Source organism: Acomys russatus, chromosome 30, assembly GCF_903995435.1.
Source record: "Acomys russatus chromosome 30, mAcoRus1.1, whole genome shotgun sequence".
Classification (NCBI taxonomy): domain Eukaryota; kingdom Metazoa; phylum Chordata; class Mammalia; order Rodentia; family Muridae; genus Acomys; species Acomys russatus.
The window spans coordinates 13,385,264-13,412,867 of NC_067166.1; the positions used below are offsets into that span (position 1 = coordinate 13,385,264).

Consider the following 27,604-nt stretch of genomic DNA (forward strand, 5'->3'; position numbering starts at 1 on the left):
ACACTGGCATTATAACAGCGTAAGTTCTATTGTAAATACCTCATCAATACTAAGAAAAGCCTGGAGAACCTAAGGTGACTTTAAAGGACAAATGTAGAGATTGGAAAAAAGACAAGGGGAATGTATTAAATAGTTAATAACGCTAACAATAAAAAAAAAAAAAACTTGATTAACTATTTGTCTGGACCAGAGAAAGAAAAAACAAGCAAACAAAAACAAAACCAACAGCTAAAACAAAACCCAAATGAACAACAAGTCACAGAGAACCCCCAGATTCACACATAGAAAAGTAAACACAGACTTCTCGGATCAGAGCTCCACTTAATATTTTGAGTCTGACAAGTAATTCATCCTCATCACAAGTGAGAAAGCTTTTCAGTTTCATGAGGTCCTGTTTATTAATTTTTGATCTTAGAGCCTGAGCTGTTGGGGTCTGTTCAGGAAGTTGTCTCCTGTGCCAACGAGTTCAAGGATCTTCCCTACTCTTTCTTCTGTCATTTTATGTTGAGGTCTTTGATCCACTTGGACTTGAGTTTTGCTCAGGGTGATGGGTTTGGATCTGTTTGTATCCTTCAACATGTAGGCATCCAATTAGACTATCAACATTTGTTAAAGATGTTGCCTTTTTTCCATTGTATGGTTTTAGCTTCTTTGTCAAAAGTCAAGTGTCCATAGGTGTGTGGGTTTATTTATGGGTCTTCACTTCGAGTCCTTTGATCAACCAGTCTATTTCTATACCAATACCACACAGTTTTTATAACTGTTGCTCTGTTGTATAGTTTAAAGATGGGGATCGTGCTACCTCCAGAAGTTCTGTTATTGTACAGGATTGTTTTAGCTATTCCGGTTTTTTGTTTTGTTTTGTTTTGTTTTGTTTTGTTTTGTTTGCTTTTCCATATACAGTTGAGAATCATTCTTTCAAGGTATGTAAAGAATTGTGTTGATATTTTGATGGGAGTTGCATCAAATCTGTAGATTGCTTTTGGTAAGATGGCCACTTTTACTATGTTAATCCTAGTGATCCATGAGCATGGGAGAGCTTTCTATCTTCTGATACCTTCTTCTTTAACTCCTTTCTTCAGAGACTTGAAGTTCTTGTAATGACTATATCTGAGAGCTGCTTAGAACACTGACTGGCACATAGAAGATAGGGAGACATTTGCAAAACCACAGAGCTGCATCTCCCCCACCCCAACCTCCCGCCCCAGAGGCAACTTTCTTTCTAAGTGAAGAACTTAAAAGAACTTCACAAAAGACCTATATCATAACTAAAACAATAACAAACCTTAAGCTAGCTCCTAGAGGGTGCAACAGCAGCCAATGCCTTCTCCTTTGTTCAGAGTACTTAACAGCACACTGGTCCCAGCACCTAGCTGAGGTGAGAATCTAGCAGGGAGGGTTATTCCTAGGCATCTGCAGGAGGCGCAGGACAGGAAGCACTCTTGCAGGGCAGAGAGGCTGGAAGCACAGAGAGATGATGCCCTCGTCCTGCAGAGCTTCCTGTTTAGGCATCCCTACACCGAGGCTGCCTGCCAAGTGGGAAATGCAGAGCCACTGCTTGGGTGTAGGCTGGGCATGCCAATGGAAATGTAGTGCAAGCAGATGGACAGGAGCAGGAATGGGCATCAACAGGAGGAGGTGAGTCCTGGGGTAAGACAGAACTGGCAGCTGGCCAAGAGCTGTCAGTAGAAGTGACAGCAGCTGCCTGTTCAGTAGCGAGCTGTTTCCTACAAATCGCATTCTCCCACCCACACAGGAAAAAAAAACAAAAAACAAAAACAAAAAAATTGTGCTGTACTTGTCCTGGCTCAACCTCCAGTTCTGATCGAGAACGAAAGGTTCAGCTGAACTTTTGTACCTCTAACGGGGCACTGAGTTCTGTGTTTTGCAGAGCGATGCCAAGAAATAAAAATAAAATAAAATAAGATAAAATAAAAAGAGGCTCCTACAACTGTCAAAATAAGCACCAGTTGAAAGGAAGCAAGTGCGCTTGCATCTTGGGCCCCTCTGATCCCAGACATCCTTGGGTAAGCCTCCTAGTGGTGATGGAACCAGTGCCCATGTCCTTGCCTTCCACGCGGGCACATTCCTATTTCTAGCAGTAGGATAGAGGGAGACACTCTGGCCCTTTCCTTCCTGGGGAGGAAGGAGCTGCCATCTTCTGTGATTTCAGCACAACACTGGAATTATGTAAAGGTTTTGTTTTTCCCTCCACGAGGAGGTGCCCTCCTCCTCAGCTTCCTACCATGTGACAGAGACCACGTGTTCCGACTGCAAGAACTCGGGTCTCCCTGCTGAGTCCAGCTTCCTGGCGGTTTATGCTGGTGGCTATTTTATTTGGATTAACTGATGAAACCTCAGTGCTTCCACCATGCTAACTGTCCTCGGGAGACGGATCAGCCACATGTGCCTAGAAGCCAATAGACTGGGTGCTCCAGATAAAGTGCTGCCTTTCTACCAATCCTATAGAGAGCACGAGGGCAGAATCCTCTGAGGATTCCGTAGCTCGTGAGTCAGGTGTGGGATGACACTTTGCTTATGTGAGCCCTGGGTTTAGACTAGACAGTGCCCGTACAATGCTGTCTCCACCAAGACTGGGCTCTCTGTGTCTTGACCAGGGTGGCATTTCAGGGAGTTGGTCATTACAGAGGTCGCTGAACTACATACACACTTAAGCTCAGGGCCATTATGTGAAGTCTATCACAAAAGGAAGAAACCAGCTGCGTGTGGTGGCCCACGCCTTTAATCCCAGTACTCGGGAGGCAGAGGCAGGTGGATCGCTGTGAGTTCGAGGCCAGCCTGGTCTACAAAAGCGAGTCCAGGACAGCCAAGACTACACAGAGAAACCCTGTCTCAAAAAAAAAAAAAAAAAAGAAAGAAAAAAGAAAAAGAAAAGAAAAAATAAAAAAAGGAGGAAACCGTGTAATCCAATACTAATTCAAAAGTGCTTCTTTTTTCACATAAATATTTCTTTCTGAGTTTGCCACAAAAGTCATGTAAGAGGATTGAAATGCATTGGAAATGTGACGGCTGGGTAATTTGAATACAGCCAGTGAAATGGGCTCTGAAAAGAAGCCATACTTCTTAATGGGATCATCAAACACCATCATGGCATCTTGCCAGTCCTGTTCAGCTGCTCCGTGGGCCATCCTCCACCATCCAGGCAGGTGCCACTCTCCTAGGACCTTTCCGTTTCAACCACAGTCTCATTGGGATGGTCGGAATGTGCCGTCCACGTAGGTGACATGTGTGACCCTGTCCACATCTGGCCGCAGATATTCAGACGACAGAAAAGAGTTTGGTGTGATAATGAAGTGGAGCCTGGCCTTGGCTCCTGGTTGGGACAAAAGGACAGTGATTTGATTTCCTCTTGTGAGCATGTCAGTGAGATTTTTGATGAGCACTGCACTGGGCACTTCAGGCCAGCTCACCTGACCCAGGTAATGCTTAGCCTCTTGTAAGTCATTTTCAACTCCCCTAAGTCCCAGGCTTCCACTGTGCCACTTTCCCAGAGTCTTCCAGTGGGATTATATAACCCCTCCAGGCAGCGTGCTTGGGCAGAGAGCAGAGTCAGGCCAGATTTCCTGCAAATCTCCTTTGCTCACAATCTAGAGAGCTCCCACTTTGTCCCAGAAAACACCTTGTACCTCCATCACCCAGGACATATTGCTGGTGGCTTCCTTAAAACCACGTCTTCTGTAGCTGACAGAGGGAGAGGCAGCTCTGCCCAGTCTGTGGAGCAGGGAACTGACTCCACTCGCCCCCCCCCCCTTTTCTCTCTTCCTATCTTGACTTCCCACTGGTGGGTGAACACAACTGTGGCTGGGCTGCTTTCAAGAGCTCTTTCTTGTCCATCTTAGGTGGCCTGGCAGCTCCCCTTGAAGGTGTGCAGTCTTCTGTTTCCTCTCCCCCGGCCCCCTCCTGAGGCTTTGTTCCTCTGCCTGAAAATCTGAGGCAGTCATGAGAACCAGAGGAAAGAGCCTGCTGCACAGGACAAGCACAACGGCTGAGCATGGCCACCTTTCCCATGCCTGGGAACTCCCTGAGGTCAGAGATCACATGGCTCTTAGCCGCTCTCACACGCACCCCAGTGCACAGCTCCTATTAATGGCTAAACAGATATAAAAGAAAAACAGCAGTAGTGATGTTCCATGCATAAATTCTTTGAGGAAGGAGACTGTTTTTCTTTAACTAGGTCGTTTGTCTGATCTCATGCTTAGGTTTCCCCAGGGCCCAGGGTGAGGAAAATCAAAATGATTCCCTTTCTGTCACAGGCCACTCAGACACTCTCCAGGGTCAGAGGAAGAAACCTGCAACCGGAAGTCACAGCCGCAGCTCCCTTTTCAACATTGTTCCGTGTCTGTGACAGTCTCTCAGGTAAGTGGAGCGAGTCTCTTCAGAACGGCTGACCAATAGACAACCCAGAAAACAAAACAGAATTGCCCTGAAATGTGTCAAGTCTGTGACAGTCACATGTGTAGGCGAAAGGTCTGAGCTGACTCTCCAGCCTGGAAGGCCCTCAGAAAGTAACAGTGACCACAGGAGCCAAGAGCAGCAAAGCCCTGACACCTGTGGAGACCTGGGGATCGTGTAAACGATACACATTTACTTTGCAGCAGGCTTTGCAGCAGGAGGTGTGCGCATGTGCACACATGTGTGCAGGTTTCACGACAACACGTCCTTTCCACATTGTGGTGTAGAGCCCAGCCTGTGGGCCCATTGGCTGCCTTTGGAAACTAAGGGGCGGAAATGATCTCATGGAGAGCGTGAACAGTGGTGGCATTAAAACATGAACCCAGCACAACTGAACAGTCGAGCAGATGTCTGCCGTGTGGCCAGCGCCACAGAACAGGTAGAACACAGGTAGAACAGGCAGACACACACCATGGGGTCCAGCACGTCTGCAAAGTGTGCTTCAGGGCTAACTGCAGGGGGAGCCTCTCTCTCATTCTTCCAGGGAGCAATCTGAGTCACAAATATCCATGCTGTCTGTACTTCAGGCCTAACTCAAACTGGTCTATAAACTTTGTCACATCTTAGATCTGAGCCGATCAGGGCCCTGTTCTTTTTCTCCACCTCTCCTTAAAGACAACTAGCCAACTCCAGGTCCAGAAAGGCCTGATGTGCAGTTAGTAAAGGATTACACACTCTGAGCCAACAGTGTAAAGGGGACCTGGCTTTATTCTGCAAACGCAGAATACATTCTACAAAGGTTTTAAATTTAGAATATGTGAAATTCGTTCCACTTGAAAACAGAGTACTAGGAACCAAAACATGACCAGTACGTAAGACATTTTGTGAATTAAGGCTAAGAAAGCCCTCCCTGATTGCTGAAGTATTTGCCTCTGGGGCGTGTGGGTGTCCGCTCTCAGAGTGGACCCTAAAAATGGTAAACTCAGATGGCCCAGGCAGTCATGAACCTTGGCTATAGTGTGGGAGGTGGTCCTGCCTCAAAGATCAGGAAAGAGGAGAGCGCCAGTTCACCAACCCACTTCAGACCATCTGCGCATGTGAAACAGCAGCGTCAGCAACGCCCGTGACTGTTTTTCTTTGTACGTTGCGATTACTTCTTCCCTTCTCAGCTTCTAGCTCCCAAGGCTTCTCACTACCATGCGTCAGGAGATAGTTCATGTGTGTAATGACTCAAAGGGTACCTTAAACATAAAATCATTGCAAGTAACGGCCGGACCTTCGCAATTACCTGCGCATGCTTCGAGACCCAGTGGCGGAGGACGTTCAGGACCCGATTGGTGGCTGTTCTCCGTATGATAAACTCCTTGTCACATGTTCTCTCGGTGTTGTTAAACCCTTTGGGGGAAAAGAAACACACATTGCCATTAGGGCCAGTGCCCAGGGATTGGAAAAGGTCATTTATTTTGGAACTCCTGTTAATGAAGCTCATGAAAGTGCTACATCTTGGCAGGGAGGGAAAAATGGCTTCAGACCCGTGACTTCTGCTTACTTATTATACTTTCCAGCCAGCCCATCGCAGTTACAGGTGCAATTACATGAATAATGCACACATACTTATTAAAGGCCACCGAGGAAAGCTGGCGTTCCACTAATGACACTTCCGCTTGTGTCTCTCATGATCTACAATACAAAGCCAAGAGGCAACCTTAACAAAAGGAGCAGAGCCAGTGTTGACTGTGCCTTCGCCACAGCGTGGTTAATGTAACCCATCCTATCTGAAGACGGATGTGGGCTTGCCGGTGAGACAACGCTGGACCGTCCACCTGTGCGCAAACAGTACAGCTAACGTTTGAAAAGAAGTCTTCAAAGGTTGCTGAAAGTGTGAGGTCCAAAGCTCCACCTCAGAAACTTCTAAGTGCATGAGGTGATAGATTTGATGGTAGGTTTCAAACACTCCACAGTGTAAACACATGAAGGTGTCTCTTTTATATTCCACAAGTAGGTCCCATTTACAATTTGTGTGGTTGCTGTTTGTCAGTTGAAAATAAAGTAATCCAAAGCAAAAAAGGCTGCCTGGCTTGGAGCTGCTGTTCTGGAGTTCTAGTAAGTCATACCGTTTCTCTGGTGACCAGTGTCTGATGTCCCTCATGATTCTGTCTCATAGAGTTGCTGCGGAATTATGCTTGTTAACTAATAAATGTTAAGCATTTATCACAGTCCCTGCACAGTACCAAGAGCTCAAATTTCAGCCATTGCTATAACTCAACTCTTATCTGCTATCTTTTTGTGGGTTGGGCAAGTGCAGTGATCTTGGGCTTTGTACATATGAGGCAAATGTTCTACCTCCAAACTACATTCCCAGCTCTGGGTCGGTGACTCAGAGTCCCTGTGTGCATCCATGTCACTGCCTTGGTCACCTCTTCACCAGCAATAACACATTTTCGTGCTTCATGCTGATTCCCCTTTAAACATATTCTGCTATTAAGTAATTAAGCAATCTATTTCCTTAAAAAGTGAATACGTCTTCGGCTGGGTGTAGCTTTCATGGGGCACCACTTGCCTAGTATATCTGATACCCACGGATCAAACCCAGAAATGAAACAACAGTAGCTCGTCTTCAAAGCGCTGTCTATAACTACCAACTCCACTTCCTTGTCTCTTACTGTCCCCACTTCTCTCTCCAAGCTTCCCACCCTTTCTCACCCACCACCAAGATGGATTCTACTAAGGTCATTGATAGCCTCCCTGTCTATACACGCAAGGGGCTGTCACAATCACTCACCTGGGAATATATCTTTTAATTTAAACACATTGTTCATATATTTATATCCTCTGATCTCATCTCTGAGTTCCAGACCCAAGTGTCCAAACCCTCTTCACACTCCACTCTTGGATATGTCAAGCAAACCACAAACACCATATGCTTGAAAAGAAAGCCCAAGGCCTTTCCCCAAACTCTGTCCTGTCTGGTGTCATTATCCAGGTAAAGAAACGCCACCACTCACCATGGTAGGTAAGCCTGGAACTTGTCTGTCTCCCTAGATCATACCAGCAACCCTCCCTGGTCTATCCCACACTTGTCCGCTCAAGTCTGGAATCCCAGGGACCAAAAAGATCTTTTCAAAGGACAAATTGGAGTGTGAAACCAGTGTTTAAGGCTTTCAGCAGTTTTCACGATCAGCACAGACTCCAGACTCTTGGTGTTTGACCTGCTTAGGCTTTTCTGGAACCACATGTTTTCATTTTGTTTTCTGTCTCTCCACCCTTTAGTTCTTTGTAATCCCTGGGCCTTTGCACATACTATTTCATACAGAAGTAAGTAATATGGCCCCTGTCAGTCAGTGCAAGTCACCTACCTATTCCTTCCCAAGTGAGGTCTTGTGGCCCAAGCAGGAAAAAAAGTCTCATTGCATCTGATAATAACACAAACATTCACTTTATGGCTCCTATAACACAGCAGTAGACTTATCTGTGTGATTTTCTGATAATATTTTTGTTCTTCATGGAGATGACGATTTGTTTTTTGGCTTGTTTTGTTTTTACTTTCTTTTTCTTCTATGCCCAAGCATTTCTGCAGTGTATGGCATATACTGTACAAGATATGTATTGATACTCTTATTTTTTATTGTTAGAGTGTGTGTATGTTTGTGTGTGTACGTGTGTGCATTCTGTGTGGTGTTTGCATCTCTCTATGTGTACGTGGTGTGTGCACGTGTGTGCATGCATGTGCTGCGTGCTGTATGTATACGTGTGTATGGTGTGTGTATGTGTGTGCTTGCATTGCTGTGTGCTATATGCTGTGTATGTGTGCGCATGTGAGCCTGTGAATCTGTGTATAGAGGCAGCGGTTGGCACTGGTGCCTTCTCTATGACTCCTCACCTCCATTTTTAATCAGAATCTCTCAGGGAACCTTGAACTACAATTTTGTCTGGAGCAGTGGCTAGTGAGCCTCCCAGATCCAGTGATGGGATTACAGATGTGAACCGCCACACCTGGCTGCTATGTGAGCCCTGAAGACCTGGACTCAGATTAGATTCACATATTCAATGAATAGTTGAAATTCCAAATACTAAAAACATACTTAATATTTACTGAATAAGATATGAACGTAAGAACAATTGACGGAACGAATGAAAGAATGGTCTTCAAAACTGACTAGTTAATTGGGGAAAAAAAGTGTCTGTAAATGTACAAAAAACCAAAGACTCTTCTCCTTCTCTCCTCTCTAAACATGGACAGGAACCTTCCACCCACAGCACACATTTAAAGTGCTGTCAAGGGAGGGTGATGGGAAGTTAGCTCTTAACAGCCTTTAACAGAAAGCTTTTACTCCCGGCTGACTTGGAGCAACAACAGATACAGATAGATGTCCATTGCAGCAATCCAGAGACACACTTGTAGTATGCACACAGGTCAGACTACAAGCCTATACAGACTTTTGTCAAACATGCTTCTTTCCTTCTTTTAAAATTTTTATTAATTTATTCATATTACTTCTCAATTGTTAGCCCATCCCTTGTATCCTCCCATTCCTCCCTCCCTCCTGCTTTCCCCCTACTCCCCTCCCCTATGTCTGTGACTGAGCGGGAACTCCTCCCCCTGTATATGTTTATAGGGTACAAGTCCTTTCTTGGTAGCCTGCTATCCTTCCTCTGAGTGCTACCAGGCCTCCCCATCAAGGGGATGTGGTCAAAAATGGGGCATCAGAGTTCGCATGAAAGTCAGACCTCATGCTCCACTCAACGGTGGAGAATGCCCCATCCATCTGCTAGGTCTGGGTAGGGGTTTGAAGTTCACTGCCTATATTGTCCTTGGCTGGTGCCATAGTTTGAGCAGGACCCCTGGGCCAGATCCACGCATCATAATGTTCTTCTTGTAGGTTTCTATGACCCTCTGGATCCTTCTATTTCCCCCATTCTCCCATGCTTCTCTCACCTAAAGTCCCAATAGGATGTCTTCCCCTCTAACCCACTTTCCTGGAAAGTGAAGACTTTCATGGGACATGCCCCTTGGGCTAGTGTCTCAATATAAGTGAGTATATACCATTTGACTCTTTCTGCTTCTGGGTGAACTCACTCATTTGTGGACAAATGGATTGAACTAGAAACATGCTCCTTTCTTTCTGCTCTGACTGTAAGAGTGGTGTGGCCAGCGGCTTTGAGTTCTCGCCTCTTTGACTTCCCTGCAATGACAGACTGTGACCCAGAATTGTGACCTAAGACAAGCCCTTCCTAAGTTGTTTTCTTTTTTTCAGAGTGTCATGTCACAGAAGCAGGAAAGAAAATTAAGATGGATGGTAACTGGGTTTTTAGTGTTCGGCCCCTGATTTGCCTGTTTGGCCAGTGCTTAAAACTAGAAAGTGTCTATAATTTTGCAGGGGTGAGAGCATGGAGCATAGCATGGTGACTTCCTGACCTGTATGTCTGTTGCACTGTGACTTGCAATTTGGGGTGGTGAGTCTTTTTTCAGGGGCTCAGCTGGTGATGACCTAGCACAAGCTGAGGTGAGTGCTCCTCCACAGAGTCTGTGAGCACTGTTGGTGGAGTCCGAAGGGCTATCTAGGGCCTCAGGGAAAGACACGCGGTAATGATCCGGTCTGTGCACTGGTCCTGGGACTGTGCTTAGCGGTTTCCAGACCTGGCTGGAATCCACGCTGAGGGAGAAAATTTCTTTCATTTGTGTCAAAGATCCCAGGCGTCTGCTCTGAGTCATAGCTGCATCTTCAGGGAAGTGTCTACTGTTTGTTTTGTACACAGACGTGTCCCACTCTACACTCTCACAGGGGACAGACCTCTGAGAACTCTCGCTTTACGTGGGAGACTCGGTTCTCACCCTGCCCTTGCTCTTCATGTAGGCCCTGGGTCTTCTTGCTTTGAACAGCTAGATGCTATAAGGCCATCCAGGCCAAAAACTAGGAAGCTTTCCCCTCCTCTCAGGACGGCCTCCTCCTTCAGGGACTGGGCTCTGATTGTCACAGTATTCTGTCTATTTGGCTCTGGAGAATCCCTTACTGTCTTGTAAACTCAAATGAGATACTATTTGTTATGTTTTACTCAGAATTTGTGTGTTCTCTCTTTCTCTCTCTCCTTCCCTCTCTCCCTTTTTTGTCCCTCCCTCTTTCCCTCTTTCTGTCCTTCACTCCCCCCTTGAAGCAAGGTCTCTCTGTCTATCCCTGGCTGTCCTAGAACTCCATCCATAGACCAGGCTGGCTTTGAACTCAGATCCATCTGTCTCTGTCTGCATGGCCTGCAATTTAACCCTGACCTCCGAGGACAGTAACAATTGTTTATCATGTGGCCAAGCCACTGTATGGAAGAGATGCTATCTCCACGTATGGCCAAATGACAAAGGGAGAGGCATTGCAAATTGGTGAAGGTCCTAGAGCTAAAGGTATCTTTGAGCTTAGATCTATCCAGAACATTTTTAATCACATCTCACTGCCTGGAGCCAGTTTTAGTCTTATGCTTCTTTCACGAATCTATAAACCAACCAGCTCTTTTAAAAATGCATTTTTGTTAAAGCTATTTGAAAAGTTCATGCACTGTATTTTGATAATATTCATCCTCCATTCCTCCTCCTAACCTTCCAGATCTACCCACCCTCAATGTGTTCTCCATTCTCTCTCCGTCTCCTTCCCTTTTCCCCTGCCATGCTCCTGGGTATGGGACCATGCACCGAAGTGTAGTTGACCTACCAGAATCCACACCATTAAAGAAGACTGATTCTCCTTCACCCCTCCACCACCCCTACCATACTGATGACTAAGTCACACTTGGCCCGGTTTTGAGGGCAGAGATTTTACTGATTGCAGTGAATAGGTGTCATTTGGTTGGAAAAATAACTTTTCAACAGCCAACTAGCCTCTCACACAAGAGGTCCTCTGCAAAGCCTATAAAATACTGTAGTAGCCCTGGGGAAGAACTGAGAAAGATGGAAGGGCTCAATATGGGATTGTGAGGAGAAATATGTCCAGCAGACAGTATATACTTCTATGAAAAAGTCCTGTAATTAAGTGTCATGAACAAAACACAAGAAAAATAAAAGGCAAACACAATCTACTCTTTCCCCAACTCATTACATCCCTACATGACAGTTATATGGACCAGTGTGTTGTTGGCCTTTGATTTGTTTCTTTAATATTTTTAAAGCTTCACATGACCACATGACCTGTTAATGAGGACTAAAATCTGTTTAATGTACCATGACCAGCATTAAAGAAAAGAAGTAGATAAGGGCCCATCTGCATGTGTTGTCCTTAGTGATTGACAAGTACTCTTTAGAGAATTTGTGCATGTATATGAATGTTCATGATTATATGTGTATATATGTGTGCATGTATGTTGAGTTGCATGTGCGGATATTTATGTGTGTGTGTGAGTGTACGTGTGCATATGTCTTGTGTGTGTATTATGTGTATGGGGTATGTGTTTGAGAGAGATAGTGTGTATGTGTGGGCATGTGTATGTATGCACATGTATATGCATGTACATGTGTATGAGTATATTTGTGCATGTATGTAAGTGTGTAAGAGTCAATATATATCTCCTGGAGTAGGTAAAATGAGATTTTAAAGTAGGTGATAAGACTGGCTAATCGGTAGGTCTATGCTTAAATAACCTGCATTAATTTTCAGAACCCTGGGAAGCTGGGTCCATGCCAAACCTGAGACCAGCAGAGCATCTATATTCCATCACCATCCACACCATCTCTGTGGGTTTTCTATATGTTCCCACTCTCTCCAAAATTCCCCCAAAGTATTCTTGCAGGACAACCAGGAAGTATTTCCATATTGATTACACATTCTTCTCTCCTATGACGCAGATCCAAAGCTCAGACTTAATGCTTTTTTTCCCTCCAACTTGACTCACTCAGGAGAGAAACTCTCCTGGCCTTGGCTTTCCCCATTTAATGATCACATACTTTAACACAGAAGCACTTGTTAGATTCTAAGACTGAGCACCGCCCGAGTGTATTGTAGCTACAGTTCCTACGTACTACAGCTATAGCTCTGAGATGGCGTAACTACAGCTCCTGTGTAACACAGACACAGCTACTATATATAACTACATAGCTCCTGTACATTACAGCTATAATTATAACTCAGCTATAACTCCTATATACTATAGCTAGGGTTCGTATATACCACCTTTACAGCTCCCATACACCACAGCTATAGTTTCTGTGTACCATAGCTACAGTTCCTGTTCACCACAGCTATATTCCAGTCTCTCTCCTCCCATCCTCTTCCAGGCATAACTCCACAGTTCTGTCATTATCTTCAGGGAACCTGCTGTATTCTACCAACTGCGCAGCACCAGGCCGCAGAAGAGACGTGTTTCGGCTCTCATGAGGTTTCTTTCTCTGGTTGGAATGGAGCTAACCTCCCAAGCAGTTGACAATGAAGATGAGCAAGGTGCGCACCTCTTTCTGAATATCTTCCTAAACACCACCTGCCTCCTTGCCACTCCTCCACTGCATGACCTCCGAATTAATGTCCCTTCTCTGTGGAATATTTCCCTAAGCATGGAGAAGTAACGTGCGTCATGTCCCAGCCTGACAAACTGAAGGAAACAGGCCAGTGTAGACGAGGAGATGCGCGCACACACCACGCTGAACATTAGCATGACAGTGAGCCTATGAGTGACAGTCTTCAATGATGCTGGCTGTGAGAGGGTGGGCACTGCGGGAACCACTGGTGCAGACAGATGTGTCCATTTTGATGCCCTGTCAGGAGTCCTCTAATGGCCAAGGGCTGAAAACCCGACTCAAAGCAGGCAGCAGGAGAAAATTAATTACTACTTAAATACATGAAGTAGTTCCCAGTACGGATCCCACGTAACTTACTCAAGGCATTTCTATCTACTTCTTTTCAGCTCTAATTCTGCTCTCATTTCCCAGTAGCAAAGTGAGGAAGGGCCCTGTTAGTCTTACAAGACCAACTCCTGGAATGCAGAGGGTGACTGTCTGGCAGCCTCTGCTGAAGAGAGGAGGTGTTTATGTATTAGAAGCCCTCAAACACATTGTGATGACAAACCACATTGTCTGTCTTCTATGACCCCAGCATTATAATGCAGGCCTGAGGAAGGCAAGGTGTCAATCAAAGCATAACTCTGTAATGCGAAGGGGCAGTTTCTAGAAGCCTGTTAAGAACCTGCTAAGGGAACAATGCAGATACGGCAGAGTGAGGTCTTCTCTGTCTTTTCTTTTAACCTTTGCATAAGTATCCTCTTTTCCTTCAGTTTTAAAATTCTTACTTGGGTTAGTCTCAGGATCCCCCCCACCCCCTTAAGTGCCATCAACTGTAGCAATGTTGGAACACGATCCAAGAATATGTAAGAATTCTGAGTGCTTGTAAAAAAACTCCAAAAATGCAAGAGTCTTGCTTGTGACCTCAGTTTCTTCAAAACACAAAATTGGTCTTGGAGTGTGCTTTTGTGCTCCTCGCAGGTGTGGCAGATAGGAGTGAGTTTCCTTCTGATGACCCATCACAGCTGACTGTTATATGTTTATACACCTGTATGGAAAGATATGTTTTGGCTATGTGTAGCCTGCCTGCCACACGTGGCCTGTCTTGTGATTAGACATTTTACTCATGTGACTCGTCTTAACCCTCAGAGTGTAATTGTCTGATACACTGACTAAAGTCGGCTATTGCGTGAGATTACAGTGCACTTCATTTATCGGCTCCTTTCTCCCAGGTCCCACCACCCCTACATTAGTAGACATAGTAAGAACAAACTGGGGAGAAGAACCTCAGCAGACCTGTCATTGTTTGTGATTGAAAAATACACAGAGTATGTGAAAATCAATATATCATTGCTTCCATCTCTCAAGAAAATCAGTAACAAAAACTGTCAGCTGCATTGTTTTTATGGATTTTTTTTTGAAAAATAAATGTTTTAAGATTCCCAAAGGAATGACTATAAATGAGTATAAAATGAATTTTTAAAAAAATCTTTTAATATTACATCTTTTACTTTTCATGACAAACGTGTTCCTCATTCTTTATAGATAAAGAACCTGAGGCTTGCAGAGTCCTTTAGCCTCCTAAGGTGACAGGAGACAGTAGAATAAGAACTAAGATTTATGGCCAGGTTCCCACTTAGGAATTTCTAAAGAACAAAATCAACACAACCCAGAGATCCACTTTATGGACTTCCTAGGACTTTAGGTGAGAGCGATAAGGAAGAATGGGGAACTAGAAGGATCCAGAGAGTCCAAGAAGACCATTTAGGCTGGTGGATCTGGATCCAGGCGGGTCAGCTCAAACCACTGTACCAACTGAGAACAACACAGGCAGTAAACCTAGAACCCTTACCTAGATCTAGCCCATGGACACCACATTCTCCACAGGTGTGTGGAGAGCAGGGGCTGACTTGGACATGAACTCTGGTGTCTCCTATTTGACCACTTCCCCTTGTGGGGGGGAGATCTGGTGACACTCAGAGGAAGAGTAAGCAGGCTACCAAAAAAAGACCTGATAGGACCAGGAAAGGCTCTTATAATGGGCCCCCTTCTGTCACAGACCTAGGGGAGGGGACTAGGACAAAAGAGGGAGGGAGGGGGACCAGGAAAAGACAAGTGAAAGGATAACAATTGAGATGTAATCTGAATAAATAACTTAAATAAAAATTAAAGAGAGATCCACTTTAAAACCCAATAAAGGCCCCAGAAACAGTTAACATTACACAAGTGAGAGGGCCATCAGTTAGAGGGGGCTGCAGCTTCAGTCTCCTTCACCTAAAGCTGCCGTGGACAGGAGCAACATGTACTAGTTAGCAGTCCCCTTGCCACAAGGCAGGCCCTGGGTAAATAAATGGCTGCCAGGAGTATGTACATGTGACAAACCAGTGCTCTCACTGTAGAAATAGAATTTTCTACTGGGAGGACAGCTGTGGACACTTTAGATTCCTTAAATCTGGTGAAGCCAACAGCTTTGGACCCCTCATTTATCCCCAAGGACAATGGAGATATGCCTCAGGGTGTGTACATCAGTGGGGAGGTGTTCTTCCTCCTCACTCAGTCCCCTCATGCAGAGCAGGTTTCACCACTGTGGTCAGAAGAGTGACACCATCTCTAGTAGAACAACAGGCAGCGGGAGGAGGGGGATGGGGGTGGGGGGAACTTAATTCTCTCTCCCTCCTTCCTTTTTGGTTTTTTGAGACAGGGTTTCTATGTGTTCTCTGTGTAGCCCTGGCTGTCCTGGAACTCACTCTATAGACCAGGCCGACATAGAACTCAGAGATCCACCTGCCTCTGCCTCCCGAGTGCTGGGATTAAAGGCGCACGTCATCACCGACTGGCTTTAATTCTCCTTTCCTTAATGTCTGTCATTTCATCCTAACTCTTGCCCCTCGCCTCTGGGCACTGAAGAAAGACATGACAGGAAGGACAACTTGGAAGAGAATCTTTGAGTGCCTGTATCTCACTAGGACAGGTCCTTTTTTCCTTCCAACATCTCAGCTTTCTCTTCAGTAATGCCTCTGGGATCTCTTCCTTTGTGTCCTCTGGCCTGGAGCCCAGCCTCCCACCATGAGTCTGTACTCTCCTTCCCTTTGCATCTAGTCCTATTCTTCCTGTAGTACCTCAGTCTCCACAGGGCCCTTCCATCTGCTTACAGGGGCTTCCACTTACAGTGACCCCTCCATGGGTGACAGTGGCCCTTGCTTACTCTAGATGTTCCTAAGGACATTGTAGGTAGGCACTTAGGAACTTAGGCAGTGGGTACATCTTAGACAGCCAAGCAACACTCTTCCCATACATCCAGCCGCATCCATGGGACTATATAGAATCCCTGAGTGGGAATAGACCAAAATCATGCCTCTTGTGTGTGCAGTTCAAAAGACAATGACATTTGTAGGGCAGGTCGGGGTATAAGGCAGGATGGATGAAGGGCCTCCTGAGAGTCAAGACAAGAAGCAAAGAGGAATCTGAACTGAATAAGACCCACAGCTGGAGAAGCTGTTTCTCTTATGGCCCAAGCAAGTTAACAGAGGCCCCCTTGACCCATGCAAGTTGCCTATGAAGAGACAGGGCTTCCTTCACGGCACATCTCTGGATATTGACTTGGGACACTGGGTTTCATTTCTCCCCCTTCAAACAGATGGCCTGACACACAACAGATACTCAGTCTATTTAATTGCTTATATTTTTTTATACCTTGAGGGGTTTTATGGGAGGGGGGTTGGTTTTTATTCATTTGACTGGTTCTATTTATTGGAAGACCTTGGCATTCCCTGAGTCAGGAGGTCCGTGAACCTCCCTGCTTTGGAATTTGCCATGCATCTCCCCATCCTCTCGTCCCCAGGGGCTGTAACCACAAGATACTGTGAAGTGCTTTCAGGTTAGCAGCTGAGAGCTCCAAGCGATGCTTGTGCACGGCTGAGAAGCCTGCAATCCCAGAAAAACACCCTCCATGCAAGGGCAGGGCCACACTGGTCCTATCCTCAGGGCTGCAGAACCCTCAACACAGACGGCTAGAAATTCTTAAGCACAGTTAGTGAGGGTTTCACATTCCTCTTCTGTGCTTACCCAACACCTTTACCTCATGTGCAGAGTACTGTGCCTTTTGCAGAGGCTTTTCATCAACCTTCCCCACAGAACACATACCCTGTGCATCAGCCCAACACTAAGTAACTGCTGCGCAAATGCCATGAAGCCCCAGATCCACCTCAAGGATTCTACTCACTGAGTCTGTGTTGCTGTCACTGTTCATCAGACTAGAGGGTCCTTTTTATAAACCACAAATTCTGCAAGCATTTTCTGTTTAACTTCCCAAGAAATGATTCAACCGTCTAGAAATGATTTGACCGTCTGCCAGATATTTTTACAATTTTTTCCTACCAAATGAAAGTATTTGGTTTATACAAATATGAATTAATGAACTATTTTCACTTTTAAACCTCAGCAGTCCTAAAATAATACACTGATTACTAACTTTAAATCAGTTCTGAGAGCAGAGGCTTTAATAATTACAGCAAATACGTGTCATTTTGCTAGAAAAACAACTTTCCAAGAGCAAAGTAGCCTCTTGGATGGGAGGCCTGCAGAATGGCAGAGTCACCAGGGGAGGGATTGAGATGTTGCTGAGAGATGCTTAATCCTGAGAACACAAAGCTGGCCTTTGTGCTCTTCCTTCAAGTTCAAGTCGGCAACTCTGTCTTTATTTTGAGGGCAGGAGCCCTGCGGGGTAAAATGCCTTCCAGTAGACACCACACTGAGGGCGCCACTCCTTAAGAGTTCAAATATTATGACTATGATTATCTTATGGCTGTAAGTATCACTCAATGCCTACTTCTGCCCGTTTCTCGTCTTATGTATGCTTTATGGCAACCCCGTAAGTCACAGGTAGCCCACTTCATGGAACTTAGCTACATGGCAGTGATGACACCGCGGCATGTTCAGTACTCACTACACACCAGCCACGGTTTCCCGAGCACTTTACCCATTTTCAGTTATTTAACCCCCACAATGGCTTCCTGAGGCAGCAGAGAGTTTGGGCCACCTAGTGTCATCAGCCATCTTTTACATCTGCTGCAGCCACACGTTTTAATGTCCCCTCCTGCTCATGCTCTCAAGTGAGCAAAGCACCTCCTTGTGTGGTGTGTGGCCATCCAGGTTAGAGCTCTGATAAAAGGCCTCTCGTTCTGGGACTCGCCCCATGGCATACTGTGCCCAGGTCATTTAGTCTAAGCACGGGGCAAGAACCCTCTAACCACAGTTTTCTTTTGTAGCTATGCCATGTATTTCACAAGGCATTTATTTTTTGATTGATATTTGTTTGTTTGCTTGTTTGCTTGTTTTGTGTGAAGATATTATAAGCTTGAGTTAGATTAGATCTACCTTAGATCTAACTTTCTGTGCTGATCTATTTTGCTTTTGCACACTAGCCCAGTCTACTTATATCTGCATTAGAACTGAAGTGGCTTTAACTGTCCTCTGAGAGGCTCCACCCAGCAGCGGATTGAAACAGATGCTGAAACCCATGGCCAAACATTAGGCAGAACTCAGGGAGTCTTGAGGAAGAGTTGGGGGAAGGGTAGAGGGATCTGGAGGGGACAAGAACTCTACAAGAAGACCAACAGAGTCAACTAACCTCCCATGGAGACTTACAGAGATCGAAGCACCAATCAAAAAGCATGCATGGATTTGACCTATGCCCTCCACACATATGTAACTGATGGGCAATTTTGTCCTCACGTGGGTCCCCTAGCAACTTTGGAGCATGGGGCTGACTCTGACATGGATACATTTGCCTGCATTTGGATCACTTTCCCCCTAGCTGGGCTGCCTTGTCTGGCCTCAGTAAAAGAGAATGTGCTTAGGCCTGATGAGATTTGGTGTGTAGGAGCAAGTTGGTACAGGGGACAGGGGCTTCCCTTTTCTGAGGAGAAGGGGAGGGAGGGATGGGGGAAGAGGGTGGGAGGGTGGGACCAGGAGGAGAGGAGGGGGGGGTCTACAATGAGTATGTAAAGTGAATTAACTAATTAATTAATTAATAAGAAAAAAGTGGCTACTTTCTTTCACATGCACAACTGATGTGTACTCTGGCCTTGAGGGTCTCAAATCTAAAATTTGTATTTTCCAGGACTTCCTAAAACTTGGGTTCGGAATGAAATATGGAATCACTCCGATGGGGTTATTTGCTGTCACAGCAGCCATTGTGACTGGCAGGCATGGTCACAGAGGGCAGGATCCTCCTGCAGCACTCAGCACCCTGGCCTAAGAGTCAATGTCACAATGAAGTCAACCATTGGTTCACTTGGTGAAGTGATACCCACATTCTCAGTCGCCCCCTCCCTCCCTCACCCCGCTCGTCCCTGTCCTGAGCAAAGGTGGCTAGCTCTGCATAGCGTTTGGAAATTATTCCTGAGATCTCCACACCACCACCACCACCACCACCACCACCACCACCACCACCACCACCCCCACCCCCCCACACCAGCCTTTCTTCCTGCATACCTAATTCTCTGTAACAACTTTCTTCCTTAGGGATTAGCCACTTTCTTCTCTGAACCCAAGTGTTATGGATAACAGTAAGCGACTGCCCAGTGTCAGCTCCCTAGCAACCAGCCTGTGACACAACATTTGCACTTCAAAACCAAGAGGTACTGTTTCCGTCAGACGCCAGAGGTCAGTGGAGAGAGACAGTGCCTAGCAAGCCTTGGCATTCCATTATAACGATATGTTCTGTCCAGATGCACTAGCCCTAGAAGGTTCTTCGGTTGGGTTGTATGGATGGAAACCTGCCTTCGAAAACAGCTGTATAATTCCCCTTTAAGTACTCAGACTTCCTATAGTTTCCCATCATTGTCCACTTCCGTCTTGTTAAGCGTCCCTATTGCTGTGATGAAACGCCATGGCCAAAGCAAGTGGGGTGGCAGGGCTTATTTGCCTCACACTCCTACTTCACTGTTCATCACTGAAGGAAGTCAAACGGGGTAAGGACCTGGAAGCCGAGGTCGTCATGGAGAGGGGTGCTACTTACTGGCTTGCTCCCCATGCCTTGCTCAGCCTGCACCACCACCAATGGACCAGGCACTCTGCCCCCACATCCCTGCATCAACCGCTAATTAAGACAATGCCCTACAGATTTGCCTGCAGCCAGATCTTATGCAGGTATTTTCTCAATTAAGGTTCCTTCCTTGTGTCAAGTTAACGTAAAACTAGCCAGAAAAACTCCGAAGAAAAAAGGGCAGTCACAGCAGAAGTAAGGAGTTGTTGCACGGAAGCCTCTCTCTTGACTGGGGGAACAGTCCTTGGTGAATTAGACACTCAGCAGCTGATCTCTAGAGGAGCAGCCTGAGAGCTTTAAAAGGCCTCCTTTATTTGCTTGTATCTGGCAGACTCTACTCTCCCATTTAAATGTGAACTAACCACTAAAAACTTAATTCTGTAGATTCAGATAAAAGGGCTGGTTGGCAGATGGAAGAGATTTAAGCAGAAAAGGACAGTGGACTAAGAAACTAGCAGTGGGCTCATGGATGCCAGAACTGTTACAGGAACATATTAATGACAATTCCAATAAGCATCAAATCATTTACACACTAATATTTACACTTGAGCATCCTACGACCAGGTGGATAGGACTGCAGTGGGGACAGAGCAATCTGCTCTGTGCTCGAGAAACTTAGCACCGGAGAGGACCTCTTAGACAAGCTACACAGATTGCTCTGTCCCCACTGGTCAAGAGCACATCCTCCTGAGGGAGCCATGGTGGCTTCCATGCTGAAGTTTCATGAACTGGCTCTTGTCCTTGGGTCTGAGGATGAGGATTAACCACACTACACCCTGAGGTCACTCACAAGAGCTTCTTCTGCATCATCAGTTAAGATGATGGAAAAGGGTTCTTCCTGGACCATGCCTCTGAAATTCTCTCTGATGAGGAAATCCAATCCAATCCACCGATCTCTCCAGCAGCCATGGCAAGTGCCCTCATTTGCTCAACATGATTAATTCAGTCACCACCAGGATCCTTTCCAACTCTATGAGAGCTAGCCTTGGTATCAAAAATGCCAATAGTTCTACACTCTCCTAATTGACACCCTCAGTAAGCTGCACTAGGCAATTATGGAATGATCCCAAGATGGAACTAGATTGAGTCCTTGACCTATCTAAGGCTCAGATCACTTGTTTGAATGCTGGCAACCGGCAGCATAAATAGATTCTCAAAATGCACTGGCAGCTCCTTAAGCATTGGATAAATTAGCCTAGTCTATTGTATATAATAAGACCTCTAATTGAAGTCAGAAAGAAAATGAGCACAATTAAAAGTTGCCCACTTTTCCATCTCCCAAACCACAAGCCTTCCAGTTGATTGGAGACGGTGCTGCGTTAAGCATGCTATAAAGCCGCTTTCAGAGTTCTGGCCAAGGTTCCCTTCCAGTGACATCCCTGAGGGAGAACCGAAAGAATCTCACCTAACTTGCATTAACCTTTGCTATGAAGAGAAGAACAGCATTCTGGCCATTATAATGTTCTAAACAACACTCTCAACTCAGACACAACAGTCATCAAAAATAAGCTTTCAAACTGGGCGTGGTGGTGCACTCTGGAAGGCAGAGGCAGGTTCATCTCTGTGAGTTCGTGGCCATCCTAGTCTACAAAGAGAATCCAGGACAGCCAGGACTACAAGAGAAACCCTGTCTCGAAAAACAAACAAAACTTTTTTCATATGAAGATAATATTAGTGTTCTCTAAGCGTGAACACATGACATACCGGTTTATTGATGCGTCATTTACATACAGCAATATTCACCCACCATCAATATGTAATTCACCAATGCTGAACAAATTAATTGCAATTATAATCATATGCCAATTATAGAGCATTTTTACCAACCAAAAGTATTCTTAGTGCCAATCTTGAGACCACTCTGCTCCCAACCTCCAATCCAGGCAACCAACTATTGGCGTTGTGTCTATACAGTTATTCTTTCTGGATATTTCATATGGAGATAGCGTATCGTATTTATTTACATTGCTGATTGCTAAATTAATACCATAGTGTTCTCAAAACATAGCATTTATAAATTAAGCCCTTTTGTCACATTTTACTTAATTACTTAGTGTGTATATCAGGAGTGATATACACATCATAGTCTTCAGGCGTCTGGTAGGAGTCAGTTGTCTCCTCATATGGGCTTAAGCATTGTCATGCTTGGTGTCAGGCACTTTCAGCCTCTGGTTCACCTCACTGGCACTGAGATATCAGTGAAAGCCATCAACAGCTAAAGTTTTCCGAAAAAGCCTTCTTTCATTGGGTGGAAGACATATCCTATTTTTCTGTACAGTTGGACATTTTATAATTTTTAGAGTATGGTACAGGTTACACACCTCTAATCCAAAAATCTAGTCTGAAATCCTAAAAAATCAGAGAAAAACCAAGCGTCAACATGATATTTAAAAAGTTCCCAACTTTTTAGTTTTTCATATTATGATTTTTTTTAAGTATGGATGTTCAGCTTGAAAAGTCTATGGAAGCATCCCCAACTCTAAAAAAATTGAAAGTATCTCTGCACACAAAGATATTGGATGAGGATCACTCAATCTGTATTAAAATTAACAAACAGTATTGCCAAAAATATCCATTTGTCCTTTCTGTGATCAGTTTGGGGTTAGTTCACTGTTGTAGGATGTAGTTATAACAAACGTATCTTCCTGAGGATTTGCATATTTTTCAGACTAAGATGCCTCTCTTTGTCTTTAGTAACTTCGGGAGGATCTTAAACCCTGTCAGATATTAGAGCCATTTCAGTCTGCTATAATCAACCTTCGCATAAAATATATTTCTCCATTCTTTTACTTTCCACTTATTTCTTTTAACTGAAACTGTTTCATATACAGCATGTAGTAAGTCTGCATGTTTTTAATGCTTTGACAATTTCTACCTCTTTGTTTTCATGTTTTATCATTTAATATGTAATGGAACTTAGTATGATTAAAAGTTCACTGTTTTCTCTGTTTTGTTACCATTTCTCTGTTGCCACTGAAACAAATGTACAAATACTCCCCAAAGTGGCAAATTTTGAACTATTTCTTACCCCAGATATGTTAAATAGTGATGAGGGAGAAAAGTCATTGAATTTTACCCAGGTGGGGGAATCTTATGAGTTACAGTATCAACAGTACAACATCAAAAAGATGTACTTATTGATACAATAGTGGCATTAAGGTCATGAAAGTAACCAAAAGCTTTCTGACTGAACCTAAGCCTCTTTCTACAGGAGGGAATTCATGGCTGGTACAGTTAATTTGAACAAAAGCCTGTGTCTGGGGGAGGCCATATACTCTAGGAGAGAATTTCCTACTAATTTTTTTGCTAAATGAACATAATATTAAACTACCTTTTGAATACTCGCCCTTATAACCACAGATTAGTACAGTAGTTATTGCCCCCTAAACAGAGAAGCTTCCTTCTGCAGTTGACAGAGGCTGATACAGACATCCACAACTTGCCAAACTGCTGAGAATAAGTGACTGTGCTGAGCTCTGAATGGGACATGTACACCACATTCTCCTTTTTCCCCTTCCCCTAAGGCCCAGGGAACATTGCAGTACAGGGGAAGGGAAGTCTAAAAAAGCCTGCCGTAAAATAGTGTCTTCTCGACACGATGGGGCTGCTGCACTCTTGAACTTACATCAGCTGTGTTTGCTTGCACAAGACCTACACAAGATCAGGCCGGGGAATATTCAATCATGATAAGGGAGGAGTTCATGAGGCCCCATCCTGAGCCGAGGAGCTCATGCCAGTGGATAGCAGGAGAGAAAGCCACCTTTCTTCAGGGTGTGGTTCCTTGTAGGATGTCCATGTTCCAGTGAATGGCCTTGTACCCATGTTCATATAGGAAGTACTGGTTGGAATCAGTAGATTATTAAAAACACAAACTTTTAAAATAAGAGGATGTGACATTGGAAGGGGAGATGAGAGGGGGAGTAGGAGATGGGCAGTGCAGACTAGATGTAATTGTTCTGTGTTTATTTGTTTGTTTTGTTTTTTGATGTTTGGTTTTGTTTTTTGTTGTTTTGTTTTTTGTTTTATTTTGCTTTGTTTGGCAGCCTGACATAATTCCAGAGTCATCTGGGAAGAAGGAGCTTCAAATAAGAAAATTCCTCCATTAGATTAGCCCATGGGCAAGTCTGTGAGACATTCTCTTAATTAATCATTGATGTAGGAGGGCCTGCCCACTGTGGGGGGCGCTGTCCCTACGCAGGTTATTCTGGATTGTATCGGAAAGCAAGCTGAGCAAATCAGGTAAAACAAGTCCATAATCAATATATCTCCATGGTCTCTGCTTCTATTTCTGCCTCCAGGTTCCTGCCTTGAGTTCTGGCCTTGTCTCTCCCTAAAGATGGACAGCGACTTGTCAGCCAAATAAACCCTTTCCTCACAAATTACTTTTGGTCATATGTGTATCACGGTGGTAGAAACACAAGGCAATGACCAAAATACATTCTATACATACGCAACATTTTTCAAAAAAATGAATGAGTTTATTAATGAACAATTAGCATATGTCTGTCATTTCAGCAAATTTAGAGTCTTAACATGTCTTACACTGTCAAGATTGCACCCCTTTTTTTGTAAACTAGGAGGGGTAAACCATTATCTTGTCTTTTCTTGTTTCTGAGTGCTACTCTCACTGCCTGGCTCCAGGCCCCTTCAAAGCCATCCGTGGCTGGTTAGATCTCACATTGAGTGGCCCAGAGACTAACCCATCCGTGGTTAGAGTGCTTGTGAGGAGATTGGGCCTACCTGCAGAGTCCAGAGTAGCTTTACTCTGTGAAGATCAGTGGATTAAAAGCCTTACCTTCAGCTTTAATTCCTTTTCCCATGTAAGGTAACATATTCTTAAATTGCATCAGCTATTGCACAGACATGTTACGCAAAGGGCAATAGGATGCTGGCTTTATTTTTATTTTTATTTTTATTTTTATTTTTTTTTGCTATGACTGCTAATGCTGTTTTTGCCCCACCCCTTATCTTTTACAACTTTCTTTTGTGTTATATATTTCACAATGGACCGTTTTACTTCTATTCTTGTGTTAAGTGTCACAACTTAAGGTTAGGTTCACTATGGCTTTGGTGGCCCCTCTTTGTCACTGTGATTGCTAACATTACTGACAGTACACAATAGTCTGAGGGTTTTTTTTTCTATAATCAGTTTGTGTTATTTTTCTGTTTCTATGATACAACATCATGACCAAGGCAGTTTATAAAAGAAAGAGTTTGTTGTGGCTGCTTTAACCTTAAATTTGATGCTGAACCAAACAGATACCCAAACTGGTCCCTAGATCTACTAAAAATCTAAACCAATGCTTCAAAGCCCAAGACATTCTAAATGGCCTTATCTTTGGCCATGACAATAATGTGTACAAGGTATATTCACCAAGATGTGTGACAGTTTCAGGACAGAAGGAGAGAAACACGTTTTTCAAATTATTAAGATGTTGATTCATGAACTGGCCTTCGTGAACTAAGAATTCCATATTTTCCTTTGGCCTTTGCACAACATAGAGGCCAGACAACGTCTTCTGACTCACAGCACAGCCAGGCATTGGCCTCAAGCCCTTTTCAAAATCATAGAAGGCACAAACACACCTGAGGATGCTTCACCAAAGGTGAGAGGACTACACCAACTCATCTTTGAAGAACACATAGTTCCCTGGATTTGCTTCCTCCCACTTACTGTTAACAATTAACACCTGGCTAGTTGTGAACTGAGATCATTGACATCTTATTAACCTCTTCTTCCTTTCCTTGGTCTCTATCACTCTTCTTGATGCTGTATTATTTATACAGTTCATCCAAAGTGCCTACATTGCCACTTCACAGACTGTTTCTTTTATGAATAGCTCTACTATCTTCCACCATTATCACTGTATACACCTACTGACGTGCCTCTTGGCTCACTTCTCCCTAATTATCTGTCATAAACACAGAATCAATTGACAAGAGTCAATTATTATATAACACAGATACATTTAACAAAATGATTTCTGGATATCCTGGTTGTGCCTAGAACTTACTATTTTTACCGCATCGCCATTCGGATAACATTAGATAATCACCCCCCACCTTTTGAAGTTATATTACTAGTCATTAATTTCCCATGTAAAAGTCAGTCAGAGTGTAATGTAGTTCGTGTGTGTGTGTGTGTGTGTGTGTGTGTGTGTGTGTGTGTGTGTGTGTACACCACACATGCACATATGTGAGTCACAAGGAGATACATGAGTCATTGGGAAACACATTGGTTAAGCTCAGTACTTGCTCTGTCAGGGAACTGGAGTCTAGAGATGCATAGACAATAAAGCAGTCTCCATTCTCAAGAGGTTTATAAACTGAGGGGAGAAAAGGAACTGACACTACTAGTAGGATACGTTCACTCAACATTTAGACAGCAGCATATATTGAACCCAGCCCATGTGTCATCTCTCTCAATCCTATGACAACCCCATGAAACAAGTGTAACCACCTTCACCTTCATCTCAAAGCTAGGAACGTGAGGCTTAGCGAGACCTTCGTAGGGTCACATAACAAGCTAAGTGACAAAACTTAAATACATATTCATTTGGCACCAAAATTCACTCTCATGACCACTCTTCAATTTTGACTCCTTGACAGTCATTAACTCTGCTGGCAACTACTCCACTCTGTAAGGCCAATATGGCCCATATCCTCTCAGAACCTCCTTTGCCTTTTCCAGACCACAGGCCACTGTAAATGACAGGTGTGCTCATCAACAAGACATGACCTAGAACACCTAGACCATGAGCCTCTGGCTATACTGTGGGAAACTATATCGATCAGATAATTGAGGAGAGAAGACCCACCATAAGTGTGGCCCATGCCATTCCATGGCCTGGGGTCTTGGGCCGAATGAAAAGGAGAATCCGCGTTCACAGCTTTCCGCTGACTTCAGATGCAGTGTGACCAGCCACCTCAGGTTCCCGTGAAGATGACTTACTTGCCATCACCTACTATACTCGTAAACTTGAGCCAAAAGATGCCCTCCTCCCTCCCCTTCAGCTGCTGTTGTCAGGCATTTTATCACAGCGCAAGGCAGGTTACCAAAACAGCAGCTGCTCCTCCTACAAGAAGCATAGTCAAGAAGAGGCACACAGCTTCTTTCCCAAACGCAACAAGGGCAGACACAAGTCTTCAGGATGAGAGTGGAAAGGTGACTTCCTAACCATGTCTCTGCCTGTCCCACAGTCCTGAGAGTGAGAGTACAGACTCTGAGTACATCACAGAGGCCAACTGCACTGGTTTTCGCAGTAGATTTTCAAGACTCAAGGTTGGGAGGTCAGTAAAATAGGGCAGCACCGCTGAAAGCACACGTTCAAGTAGGGAGGCATATGGTATGTGAAATCTATCCTCATGGATCTGTTTGAAAATATGGCTGAAGATGTGGCTCGGTGGCAGAGTTCCTGCCTGGCATGCACAAGGCCCTGGGTTTGACCTCCAAAATGATTGAAAATGAAAATACAACAAGACCTTGAACTCTGAGAACAAGAAGCTTCTGTCTCTGGGATCACTGGTCAAAGACACTGGATGGATGGGATATATTCCAAAGAACTGATGGCTGGTACATTTTACAATGACAAAGTAAGTAAAAGTAAAGAAAACCAATTGGTGGAGTCTAAACTTGCTGTGGTAATTCATCTGTAAGTTTATCTGAAGAGATGTTT

General features: G+C 44.4%; 1 protein-coding gene across 1 annotated transcript in view; it reads right to left on the minus strand.

Moving 5' to 3' along the window:
• Rasgrf2 (Ras protein specific guanine nucleotide releasing factor 2) overlaps positions 1 to 27,604 on the minus strand; it is a 199,813-nt gene that overhangs the window by 23,963 nt on the left and 148,246 nt on the right. Inside the window, exon 18 of the mRNA XM_051172267.1 lies at positions 5,702 to 5,808. Within this exon, the coding sequence (XP_051028224.1) occupies positions 5,702 to 5,808 (107 nt within the window). The remainder of the gene's footprint in view (positions 1 to 5,701; positions 5,809 to 27,604) is intronic.